Raw genomic sequence first — 13,068 nt, 5'->3', positions numbered from 1 at the left:
GCTGAAGTGCAGTAGTGCGATCATGACCCAGTGCAACCTGGAACTCCCAGGCTCAAGTGATCCTCCCACCTCAGCCTGGGACCACAGGTGTGCACCACCACGCCCAGCTAATTTTTATTATTATTTGTGAAGACGGGGTCTTGCTATGTCGCCCAGGCTGGTCTTGAGCTCCTGGGCTCAAGTAATCCTCCCGCCTTGGCCTCCCAAAGTAATGGGATTACCAGTATGAGCCACCTCACTCAGCCCTGATAATCTTTCAGTACATGGCTTTAGAGAACCAAAGCCTGGAATGGTGCTGCATCCCCAACTCCGGTGAAAGCCAGCGATGCTCAGTGTTTTTTGCCCTCCCTGCACCACCCACAGGCCACTGAAGTTCCCGCTCACTAATCCCTGGTACCAGCGCAGACTCTGGAATGGAAACAAGTCAGGCTGGAGTGGATGTGTGGAGGGGCCAAGACCACAGCCCCTCCCTCACAGGTGCAGCCATGGGCCCTCCCGATCTCCTATCAGCTGTGGGCCCTGCTCTTGGAATTCCAGGGTGAGCCGCCTTTCCCTCAGGGGATCAGTGTTCCCTGTTCCTCAGCCCCTCCTGACCTCTGATTAACCACACGTGCTTGAAAGATTTGCTAATGTTTACTGAATTGCTAATTTAAATTCCAGCTGTGGCCTAAAACAGGCTATTGGATTTCAAAGCCTTGGAATTCTGCTGGCCTGGAGATCCCCCTGTAAGGAAAAAGACTTCCATTCTAAATGCAGTTGGAGCCATCAATGCCAAGAATTAAATTATGGATTGGCATCCATATTTTATTGTGAAGGGATTATTTAAATATAGCAAAAGTCAGTCAGCCCCATTTATCGCTCAGTAATGAGCTACAGCCTGTCAGAGGGGGGGTGTAGGGGAAGGCTTCAGCCCAGGAGCTGAAAGAACAGTTGGTTGAGAAGTCCCTGGCCTCCAAATGGGAGCACCAAAAGACATTAGCTTCCTTCCATCCCAGGCACAAATACTTCTTCAGCACCAGCCATTGCCCAGACCCCCTCCAGGGAGTATAGCAGCTAGTGATACCAGTCGGGGCCCCTTGTTTTGGGAGCTTACAGTCTGGACTGGGATGTTTCAACACGATCAAGAATGGCAGGCACTGGGGTGGGGCTGGAGATTGGGGAAATGTAGAGAGGGACTGGGAGAGCAGCCGGGAATGAGGGGTCAGGGGAGGTCTCACCGCAGAGCCCGGGGGGCCTGTGTATCTTCCATATTCCATGACCTTACAGGAATTCTGAAAACTGAAAACCAAGATTCATTTTCTCCCTCCGAAGAGACTCATTTAGTCAAGAGTTTGCATTCAGAAAGCATGACTACCTTAGGCAGAAGGGTTCCAACGAGAGAGTCACGGCTCCAGAAATGTCATGGCACTTCTGAGCAATTTGACTTGTGCTGGGTGAACACTACGACCCCTTCTGACAATGACCACCATAGCTTGGATGTGTGAGGCATGCTGGGCGCAGCCGCATGCCCCTCCCAGATACCCTGGACCACCTGCAGGTGGTTAAGTGTTCTACATATAAGGCAGAAACCTGAGACTCAGAGAAGGGAGGTGATCTGCCCAGGGTCACACAGTTTAATATTTGGCAGAGCTGGGCTTTAAACCCAGTCGCCATAGCACTAAAGCCGAAGCTCTTTTTATCAGGCCAAGTTGCCCTCATTCTGCTCTTCATGGTAACAGCATGCTTTTTCTTTCATGCTTTTTCCTTTTCTCCTCTTCCTTCCCAGCATCTTAAAATTGTGTTGGAAAATGGTTGTACTAGTTTCCCTTCATTCTGCTTAATACTCGGAGGATCTTCCAAGGTCCCCAAAACAGCCAATCCTGAGTTGTTTCTCTGGGCTAGTCTTCTGAGATGCAGCATGTAGCTTCTTGGTGGTACTGAAAGAATTTTAGAATTTTAAATGTGCCTGGATATAGCACTAAAATTACCATCATAATTATCTATTGCTGAGTAACCAACCACTTAAATTAACTTCATGGCTTAAAACAACTATGGGAATTCATTTTGCTGGCAAATGTATAATTTGCCCAGGGCTCAATGGGAATAACTCTGCTCCACATGGCATCAGCTGGAGTGTATGGACTGGGAACTGGCTGTGGGCCTGGACCTTGGTTTCTCTCTGTGGGTGTCTCCATGGCTACTTGGGCTTCCTCACAACATGGTGGATAGGTTCCAAGAGCATTTTTATGACCTTGCCTCAGAAATCACAAAGCATCACTTCCATTGAAACTCTTTTGGTCTAGACAGTCACTGAGGCCCACTCAGGTTCAAGGAGAAAGGTAGACCCCACCACTTGATGGGAGGAGAGTCAAAGTCACACTATAAGAAGAATATGTAGGTGAGAAATATTGCTGTGGCCATCTTTGGAAAGTGTAGTCCGTAAGAAAATCCATTTCAGTGCCCCTCTAGTCTGTGCTGTTACACCAAGGAGAAGGTCTCAGATTCAGACTAGTTTGTCTTAGAACCTCTATAACTCAGATTTCCCTTTTTTATCAAAAGAGCAGGCATTAGGCTGTAATTTAATAAATGGTCTTTTCTCCTCTAATCAGTTTTCATGTTTACCTTAATGATTGTAAGTAATTCTGTTTTTCCATTCATGGTAATGATACAAAGTTTCCTTCTGAAATTTATTTTAATAGAATACAAATGTTTTAGAAAAATTAAGCATAAGCTCTCATTTGCTGCTATGAATTTACTCTCGCATGTGCGTATGAATAAGAATGTTCCTTTGAACGTTGTAGCAAAAACTTCTAAACTCTCTGAATGTCCGCCAGTTGGAGAGCTGTTAAATGATGTAGAGTTCTCCCTACCGTGGGAGAGAATGCAGCTATGAAAAGTCACAAGGAGTGTCTCAGTGCCGATGTGCCATCAGAAAGTGTCAAAAGCACAATGCAGGCAGTGTAGGTGGCATGCCACCATTTAAGAAAGGAAAGGGAGAGGAGAACATAGCCCCATGAGTGCTTGAAAATGCACAGTGGACAGGTAATAAGAGTCCGTGCAGTGGTTGCCTCTGCAGAGGGGGACAGGAGACCCTTATTATCCTCTGTAAAAAGGTTTTATACCTTTTAAAATGGGAACCTAGGAATGTATTATCTAGTGAAAGTGGTTGATACGTTTAATATTTTCAAATAAAATAGAATGGGTCAGGTGTGGTGGCTCACACCTGTAATCCCAGCACTTTGGGAGGCCAAGGCAGGAGGACCGCTTGAGACCGGGAGTTGGAGACCAGGCTGGACAACATAGCAATACCCTATCTCTACAAAAAAAAGATTACCTGGGCATGATGGCACACCTGTAGTCCTAGCTACTTGGAAGGCTGAGTCAGGAGGATCGCTTGGGTGCAGGAGTTTGAAGCTGCAATAAGCTATGACTGCACCATTACAGTCCAACCTGGGTGACAGACCTATCTCAATCAATACATACATACATACACACATATGACATGCAGCAAATTTTCTCCCCTCCCCAAAGAAAAATAAAAGGTAGTGCCTGGAAGTAGGAGGGCCATGTCACCTTTCCTTGGAACAAGGTTCTGCTAGGAGGCATGTCATACCTTCAGGGTCCTGGGGATGATGGAGACATCTGCCATCCTACCTTTTGCCTGTGGGGTCTGGTCCCTTCCCAGAATGGAGGCTTGATCTGCATGGCCTTTCATGGTCTTTAGCCTCCCACCTGGGCCCTGAACTCCTCGAGGTGGGGGCCAAGCCTCATTCTCAGTATGGGTACTTGGTGCCTAGTACAGAGCCTGGCCCCGGTGGGCACCAGACTGTGCACCTGCACATGTGAGCTGAGCTGGACACCAGAGCTCTGGAACTCACAGGTCTGGCTGTGAGAAGAACTCACACTTTGGAAACATCCACAGCTGTGTCCCAAGGGTGCTGTCAGAAAGCTCTTGGCTTCCCGCCATCCCCTGGTTCTCAGTGATTGTCTATCATCTGCATGATCAGGCAGAGCCCAGCTGGCCAGCAGCTTGGCCTAGTGCTGCTCCCCAACCTTGGCTGGGCCTCATCAAGACCTGAGTCCCTTTGTGTAAAACTATGGAAAGAGACTCACTTGTTTCTTTATTCAATTTTAAGTGTGCAAATAACATACCTATTTTCCCTTTGGAAAATCAGAGCAGTGCGTAGAAACTAAAATCGGCCTGTAATTCCAGCACTTTGGGAGGCTGAGGTGGGAGGATCCCTTGAGCCAGGAGTTCGAGATCAGCCTGGGCAACATGGCACAACCCCATCTCTACAAAAAATAAAAAATTAGCTGGGCATGGATGGCGTGTGCCTTTAGTCCCAGTAGCTTGGGAGGCTGAGGTGAGAGGATCACTCGAGCCTGGGAGGCCGAGGCTGCAGTAAGCCATGATCGTGCCCCTGTACTCCAGCCTGGGTGACAGAGTGAGACCCTGTCTCAAAGAAAAAAACAGAAAGAAAAAAAAAAAAAAAACTAAAATCACCTTGGAGCTTCTTTTTCTACTCATCAGTATGTTCTTGAGACTTGGCTCTTCTGAACTCTCTGGAGAGCGAATTCATTCCATGTCATTGCTCCTTGGTGTTACACAGAAGGAATAAACACATTTTAGTTAGACTTTCCCTTGCTGGAAAATTGAGTCTTCACAGTCTCTTGGCCCACATGTGTGAGTGTTTTTCTTGGGAACATACCAATTGCTAGGTCATAGAATGTGAAACTTTCAGTTTTAATAAATAATGCTAATTTGTCCTTCAAAATGGCTATGCTAATTTATTCTCCCACTAGTAGCTTTTGAGAAATGCCAGTTTCTCTGCATCCTCATTACACCTGATGTTATCAGACATGTTTATTCTTGTCAATCCTATGGGCAGAAGATGGTATTTTGTTTTGATTTGTTTCAAGGTTTCCCACAAGGATGGCTCTGTGTGTGTGTGTGTGTGTGTGTGTGTGTTTATTGGCAGTCCCCATTCCTGGCTTCCCCCCTCCCCTCGTCTGTGAATGGCCTATGCAAATCCTTCACATCTACTAGTGTATCTTTTGCCTCTTAAATCACGTGGATAATTGATCTGATCATTGTCTTCTGATAATTTTCTTAATAAGAATCCTAAGCCCCACACCTGTAGAATTGGAGATTCGATGGGCAGTGAGATCTGGGGATGGTGGATGGATGATCAGGAAGCCTCATGTCACCTATCACCTGCACTGGCCTCTCCTTGCCATGGCCACTCCTGAGTGTCAGGCAGGGAGGCTGCCACATACCACGACAGAGCCGCCTGCCACCAAGTCCTTCCCATGGTACCTTAGCACTCAGCATACTCCTGCCGGCTGCCAAAATGTACACATGAAGGCTGCAGGCAGAGGCTTTAGAGGGTGGGCCGAGTTGGATTCCATTCAGCAATTCTCTCCTGGATTTATCCTCGACCTAAGACCCCATGGCAGTCCCAAAGTGACTAGCCCGTGTCCCCCAGGGCTCCACAGCCAGGGTGTGGAGCAGCCAAGGACTGGGGCAGGATACAGGAGTTCCCTAAAATGATACCTGAGTGAACCACAAAGGAGTCACCCAAAACCAGCATTTCCTTGATCTCCCTTGCGAATGGCATTCGCTTATAATCCGTAGAAGCCACTTCATTTCTCCTTAACTGCCCCACAGCCTCTGAAAAGCGAGAGGCTCCCTCCCTGGGATCCTTCCTGTCTCACTGGTGTGGCCGCATTTTAGTTTTCTTATGAAATCTCTCACTGTGTTGTCACAGGGCTTTGAAGTCTCAATTACATTTCTGAAAGCTGTTCTGTTCTGGGGTTTTATCGTTCCTTTTTTGTTCTTTGTGGTGGAGGTGGCAGGTCTGTCTTCCGCTGAAGCCCCTCAGGCAGCCAGGCTCTATGAGGGAGTCGCACTGCCTGGGACAAGCCCTGCTGACACTGACACCTATGACTGTGTCCGTTTTCCCAGGTCAAACTCTCAGATGCACTTCTTTTGTGAATGTGGAAACAGAAGGTAGTCAAGTTGTCCTGTGTAGAGTGAGGAAAGGGAAAGGAGAGAAGGGGGAAGGAGGACAGAAGGAGAAAAGAAAGAACATGTTTATTGTTTTTGTTCTATTTTTAAAGAGCATTTTTAAAAAGATTCCCATTGAGAAAATGCTGTAAGTTTTGTTTGTTTTGAGACAGGGCTCATCACTGTCGCCCACACTGGAGTGCAGTGGTGTGATCACGGCTCTCTATAGCGTCAACCTCCCTGGGCTCAAGTGATCCTCCTGCCTCAGCCTCCTGAGTAGCTGGGACTATAGGCACATGCCACTACAGCAAGCTAATTTTTCTACTTTTAGTAGAGATGAGGTTTTGCCATGTTACACAGGCTGGTGTGGAACTCCTGGGCTCAAGCGATCCACCCATCTCAGCCTTCAAAATTGCCTGCAGTGTAGGCATGAGCCACCGGCCCCAGCCTGTTTTAAGTATTGAGTAAAGAAAACAAACCCTACACTACCACAAAGAAAATGTTTGTAAGAATGAATATGATGACTTCCTTTTTTAATAATGTAGAAGACTAGTCATCTAGATGATCATCCAACATGGAACTAAAAATTTATCCTGAGATATACATATTATTATACATTTTATGTTAATATAATACATTTCATAATATATTAAAACACACATATTTTATTTTAATTTTTTTTTAGAGACAAGATCTCACTGTGTTGCTTAGGATGAACTCTTGGGCTCAAGCAGTCCTTCCACCTTGGCCTCCCACAGTGCTGAGATTACAGGCATGAGCCACTGTGCCCAGCCCTAAAATATATTTTTTAAAAAATATTTTCAAATGCCTGACTGGACTGTTTGGAAAGGAAAGAAGATTCTTGCTGTAGATAAGAAAGTACAACTGGGCCAGATGTGGTAGCGCGTGCCTGTAATCCCAGCATTTTGGGAGGCCAAGGCAGGCAGATCCCTTGAGGCCAGGAGTTTGAGACCAGCCTGGCCAACATGGTAAAACCCTGTCTCTACTAAAAATAAAAAAAAATTAAAAAATAGCCAGGCATGGTGGTGTGTGCCTATAATCCTAGCTACTAGGGAGGCTGAGGCAGGAGAATCACTTGAACCTGGGAGGCAGAGGTTGTAGTGAGCTGAGATCGTGCCCCTGCCCTCCAGCCTGTGCAACACAGCGAGACTGTCAAAAAAAAAAAGGTACAAATTCAATAAAGCCTATCCGGTGCTGGGATTTGCTATGGGGGCACCTAGCTGACTTCAGGGGTCATGTGCTAGAGAGAATAGAGGGAAACACAAGGCCTGTAAAGACCGAGAGGACCAACTGGGCGACATCCAGACGAAACCAGAATCTCAGACAGTTTACGCTGTTGGAGGATTGAACCGAGGCGTATGTTGCTGGGGGTTACCCAAAAAAGGAAAGAGAAGTTTATCTAGATTAAAAATCTGTGCTTTTAGATCAGGATGAAAATTGAAAAAGGAGAGGGGGGAAGTCCTTGGAAGTCCTCAATCATGAGCCCAAGTTTGTTATTGCGTGTTTTGGCCAGAATTGATACCATCCATGTTACCCTTCTCCTCCCCGAATAAAGTTGAGCCAAATATCTGGTTAAAGTGCTCCCAACAGAACCTTTTGGGGTGGTGGAAGTATTCCACAACTGGGATGTAGTAATGCATAGCTGTAAATGTACTAAAACTCAGCACTATCCAAAATAGTGAACTCATGGAGTCAACCCAGGTGCCCATCAGTGGTGGACTAGATGAAGAAAATGTAGTACATATACACTATGGAATACTACACAGCCGTAAAAAAGATCAAAATCATGTCCTTTGCAGCAACATGGATGCAGCTGGCAGCCTAAGCGAATTAATGTGTGGGAACAGAAGACCAAATACCACATGTTCTCACTTATAAGTGGGAGCTAAACATTGGATACTCATGGACATAAAGATGGCAGTAGGAGACACTGTGTACTGCCAAAGGCGGGGGGCGGGGGTGACAAGGGTTGAAAAACTATTGGGTACTATGCTCAGAAAAAGAAAAAATTACTAAAACTCAAACTGTACACTTAAAATAGGTAAACTGTATACTTAAAATAGGGGAACTTTATGGTATGTAAATTATACTTTAATAAAACTGTGAAGAAACAATAAAACATCTCACCTACCATCTTCTAATCAGAGACTTGTTAATGTTTTGGCACATTTTATCTGTACTAGTGTTTCTTTGTAGGGATACTTTTTTTTAAAACAAATCAAACTCATGGTAATAACATTTTTATCCTCTTTCATTTATAAGTATGTTTTCCACAGTCATTGCAATTATTTGTAAAACATGATTTTTAACTTGGGCTTATTATATGTGTTTCAAAAGTATGTCTTTGAATACTTTTCTCATTTTGAAATAATTTTAAACAGTAGAGTAGAACATAGAACAAAAATGAAAGTTCTCCCCTTAATACTTCTCCCACATACACACTCCTACCCCCAGTTCTCACCTCGCTCCTCATGGGGAACCACTGTCCACAGTTTGGTTAAACAATTTTTAAATGGGTGTATAATTTTGCATCTGGTGGGAAAAAAATGTACTCAAATAGTTCTCCTGTTTGGGGACATTTAGGTTGTTTCCGGACTGAGCTCTCTCATTTAAAACGTAAGTGGCAGAGGATTACATACACCAGCAGACCGTAGATCTAATGGTCCTATGTTACTCTGGTGATTTCCAAGTCAAGGGTAGGCATTAAATCAGACATTAAATTTGGGGATAACTTTCTTTTTCTTTTTCTTTTTCTTTTTTTTTTTTTTTTTTTTAGACAGGTTCTCGCTCTGTCACTTAGGCTGGAATACAGTGGTACACTCATGGCTCACTGCAGCCTCTACCTCCTTGGCTGAAGCAGTCCTCTCACATCAGCCTCCTAAGTAGCTGGGAGGCTAATTTTTTTTCTGCTTTTTGTAGAGACAGGGTCTCACTGTGTTGCCCAGGCTGGTCTTGAACTCCTGGTCTCAAGCAGTCCTCCCATCTCAGCCTCCCAAAGTGCTGGGATTACAGGCACAAGCCACCACACCCAGCTAGGGACAACTTTCAAGTAAGAGAAGGAACCTGGTATATGCAGAGGACTCCTATGCACAAGACCCCATGCTTTTCCCGCCGTTTCTTGTTTGACGCACCAACCAATTCAAGATAAGGGACATAATTCCCATTTTACAAATGGGAAAACTGGTTCTGAAGGGCCGAGTGCCATACACATCCAATGCATATCCACATACAACAGTGCAGGGCTTGGCTCTAAATTGTCATACGCTGAGTTGAGGGCTTGGTGATTCTCTCGTGGCTCAGGGGACTCTTGCTTTACTGTCTTTACTTAACTAGGTGAACTCAGTTTAACCATTTACTTAATTAGGTGAACTCAGTTTAACCATCACAAGTGTAAACTGCCATCAGTCTTTAAAGAAGCACAGAAATGTTACTGAGGTTCTTGGTTTAAGTAAGTTCCATTTGTCTATTTTTGGCTTTGTTGCCTGTGCTTTTGAGGTCTTAGTCATACACTTTTTGCATAGACCAATGTCCAGAGAGTTTTCACCTAGATTTTCTTCTAGAATTTTTATAGTTCTGGGCCTTATATTTAAGTCTTTAATCCATCTTGAGTTGGTTTTGTATACAGCAAGAAAGAGGGATCCAGTTTCATTCTTTTGCATATGATTATCCAATTTTCCCAGCACCATTTACTGAAGATGGTGTTCTTTCCCCAGTGTGTGTTCTTACCAGTTTTGTTGAAGATCACTTGACTGTAAATATGTGACTTTATTTCTGGGCTCTCTATTCTGTTCTGTTGGTCCATGTGTTTTTCTTTTTGTTATTTTTTGAGACAGGGTCTCATTCTGTCACCCAGGCTGAAGTGCTGTGGTGCTATCTTGGCTCGCTGCAACTTTGCCTCTCAGGTTCAAGCGATTCTCCACCTCAGCCTCCGGGGTAGCTGAGACTACAGGCACACACCACCACGCTCAGCTAATTTTTTTTAGTTTTTGGTAGAGACAGTATTTCACCATGTTGGCCAAGTTGGCCTTTAAGTCCTGACCTCAAGTGATCTGCCCACCTCGGCCTCCCAGAGTGCTGGAATTACAGGCATGAGCCACAGCACCCAGCCTATATATCTGTTTTTATACCAGTACCATGCTGTATTGGTTATTAGAGCCTTGTAATTTGAAGTCAGGTAGTGTGATGCTTCCAGCTTTGCTCTTTTTTTGTTTGTTTTGAGACCAGGTCTCTGTCACACAGGCTGGAGTGCAGTGGCGTGATCATGGCTCATTGCAGCCTTAAACCCCACTGGGCTCAAGCCATCCTCCCACCTGAGCCTCCTGAGTGGCTGAGACTACAGGTGTGGGCCACCACACTCAACTAATTTTTTGCATTTTTTGTAGAGGTGGGGTTTTGCCGTGTTGCCCATGCTAGTCTCCAGCTCCTGAGCTCAAGCAATCCTCCCTCCTTGGACTCCCAAAGTACTGGAATTATAGGTGTGAGCCACCACACCTGGCCTAGCTTTGCTCTTTTTGCTCAGGTTTGCTTTGGCTATTTGGGCTCTTTTTTGGTGCCATATGAATTTTAGGATTTTTTTCTAATACTGTGAAAAAGTTGGTATTCTGATAGGAATTTGCATTGAATGTGTAGATCACCTTGGGTAGCGTGATCACTTTAACGATATCATTTCTTCTGATCCGTGAGCGTTGGGTGTTTCTCCACTTGTTTGTGTCATCTTCAGTTTCTTTCTTGGGTTGCTGATTGTTTTGTTGTTGTTTTGGTTTGGTTTAGTTTTTTGAGACGGAGTTTTGCTCTTATTGCCCAGGCTGGAGTGCAATAGTGCGATCTCGGCTCACTGCAACCTCCACCTCCCAGGTGTAAGCAATTCTTCTGCCTCAGCCTCCCAAGTAGCTGGGATTACAGGTGCCTTCCACCACACCCAGCTAATCTTTTGTAGTTTTAGTAGAGATGGGATTTCACCATGTTGGCCAGTCTGGTCTCGAACTCCTCACCTCAGGTGATCCACTTGCCTCGGCCTCCCAAAGTGCTGGGATTGCAGACATGAGCCACTGCACCCAGCCATGCTGGTTGTTTTTAAGCTACGGTTTGAGCACCTAACATGCAGTAAGCAATGGACAGATGCTTTATGTACTTTATATGCTTTATATCAGTTCTTACTAGTAGCAGTTTGAGGGAGTGGGCATTATCTTTATTATCCAGATGAGGGATCTGAGATCCAGAGAGACAAAGAAACTTTCCCAGCATAACTGGCAGAGAAGGGACTCAGACCTAGGTCTGTGTGACTCTAGGCCTGGGCTCTAACCACTGAGCTCTGCTCCTGGTAGAATGAGAGTCAGCTTTGGTGTCTCTATCACCCCCGGCAGCCAGACTATGCCTCATTCTCTTCTCACCTTCCTCCTCCCAGATAACAGCGACTTGATTGCATGTACAGTGATCACCAAGGACGGCGGCATGGTCCAGCGATTCCTGGCTGTAGATATTTACCAGATGAGTTTGGTGGAGCCTGATGTGTCCAGGCTTGGCTGGGGAGTAGTCAAGTTTGCAGGCCTATTGCAGGTAAGATGGCCAGGAGCTCTGGAATCTCTTCTCAGTTGGCTACAAACACACACACACACACACACACACACACACACACACACAATTATCATCTTTATCATTAATTTCTAATGATATTATACAAGGTATATGTCAACAAATTGTCACCCCAAAAAAAAGCTAAAATATCACATAAATGCTCAGATATAGAGCAAAATCCTTTTTGACCAAAACCCTCAATTCTTACACTTCCCCTCCACAGGAGATAACCTTTATTATCAGTGTGACCTTTCCAGATCTGTTTTTCTGCCAAATGCATATATAAATGTAACTACATGTACTATTTTTTAAAATTATATACATATACTTGAGAGTGTATGTGCGTGTTTTTTATGATATCACATTGAATATGTTCTAAACTTTGCTTTTTTCATTCAATACTATGTCTTGGAGAGCCAGCGACGTTAGTACACGCAGACCTCCTGGTATTCTTTTTCACTGCTGTGTGACTATAGCAAGGCATGTTTAACCCATGCCCTGTCGACTATTTCCAGTTTTCTGCCTTTCCAGATGGTACTGCCATGAACGGAATCACTCTCACTCCTTTATGCACTTGGGCAAGATTTCCCTAGGCAGATACCAAGAAGCTGGGGTGTACTAATTTTAAGTGTTAGTAGACACTGCCAAATACCACTCTAAAATGATTGTCGCCACTGGCATTTTTGAGAATTCCCTTCTGCTCAGCGTCACTCCAGCAGAGCTAGGCTCTAACTTGCCAAGTACCAAGCTGGGGCTTGGGTTTTGGGGTTTTTTTGTTTGATTCTTTTTTGTTTTTAATGTTTGCCAATGTGGGCCGGGCGTGGTGGCTCGTGTCTGTAATCCCAGCACTTTGGGAGGCCAAGGCAGGTGGATCACTTGAGGTCAGGAGTTCGAGACCAGCCTGGCCAACATGGTAAAACCCTGTCTCTACTAAAAATACAAAAATTAGCTGGGCATGGTGGCAGGCACCTGTAATCCCAGCTACCCAGGAGGCTGAGGCACGAGAATCGCTTGAACCCAGGAGGCAGAGGTTGCAGTGAGCTGAGATCACGCCACTGCACTCCAGCCTGGGTGGCACAGTGAGACCCTGTCTTAAAAAAAAAAAAAAAAAAGTTTGTCCACGTGATAGATGACTAGTACCAGCTCTTTGAGTGAATAAAGCAAAGAATCAGAAGGGTTGAAAGCAGCCTCCCAGCTCACCCCTCTGCCATACCCTTTGTCCCTGGATGTCCAGCCGACACTTCACGCCTGAGCTTTGCCCTACTTCAAGGCAGTCCATTTCTTTGCCAGCCAGCCCTGGTTTCTGGAAGGGCCTTGCTCAGGCTGCCCCACCTCTGCCTCGCCACAGCCTGACCTGCTGTCTGTGTCCTGCTCTCTGCAAGAACCACCTACATACTTGAAGCTGCTGTTACAGCCTCTTCCCCAACCTCCTCTTCTTCAGCATCTGTCTATTGTAAAAGTGTCTTTTACAAAGTATAATGTAAGAA

The 13,068-nt window shown here is 45.3% G+C and overlaps 1 protein-coding gene across 6 annotated transcripts in view; it reads left to right on the top strand.

Moving 5' to 3' along the window:
* The window catches only part of CLEC16A (C-type lectin domain containing 16A), a 238,587-nt gene that overhangs the window by 164,049 nt on the left and 61,470 nt on the right, over positions 1-13,068 (top strand). For all 6 annotated transcript variants that reach the window (XR_007722128.1, XM_050774232.1, XM_050774235.1 and 3 more), the window contains exon 19: positions 11,412-11,563. Coding sequence is in view for 5 of the 6 variants with exons in the window: in XM_050774232.1 (XP_050630189.1) it covers positions 11,412-11,563 (152 nt within the window). In the remaining variant the exon portion in view is untranslated. The remainder of the gene's footprint in view (positions 1-11,411; positions 11,564-13,068) is intronic.

The sequence above is a fragment of the Macaca thibetana genome, chromosome 20 (genome assembly GCF_024542745.1).
Source record: "Macaca thibetana thibetana isolate TM-01 chromosome 20, ASM2454274v1, whole genome shotgun sequence".
Classification (NCBI taxonomy): domain Eukaryota; kingdom Metazoa; phylum Chordata; class Mammalia; order Primates; family Cercopithecidae; genus Macaca; species Macaca thibetana.
The sequence above is the reverse complement of the archived record's forward strand: the minus strand, read 5'-3'. Positions and strand labels throughout refer to the sequence as shown.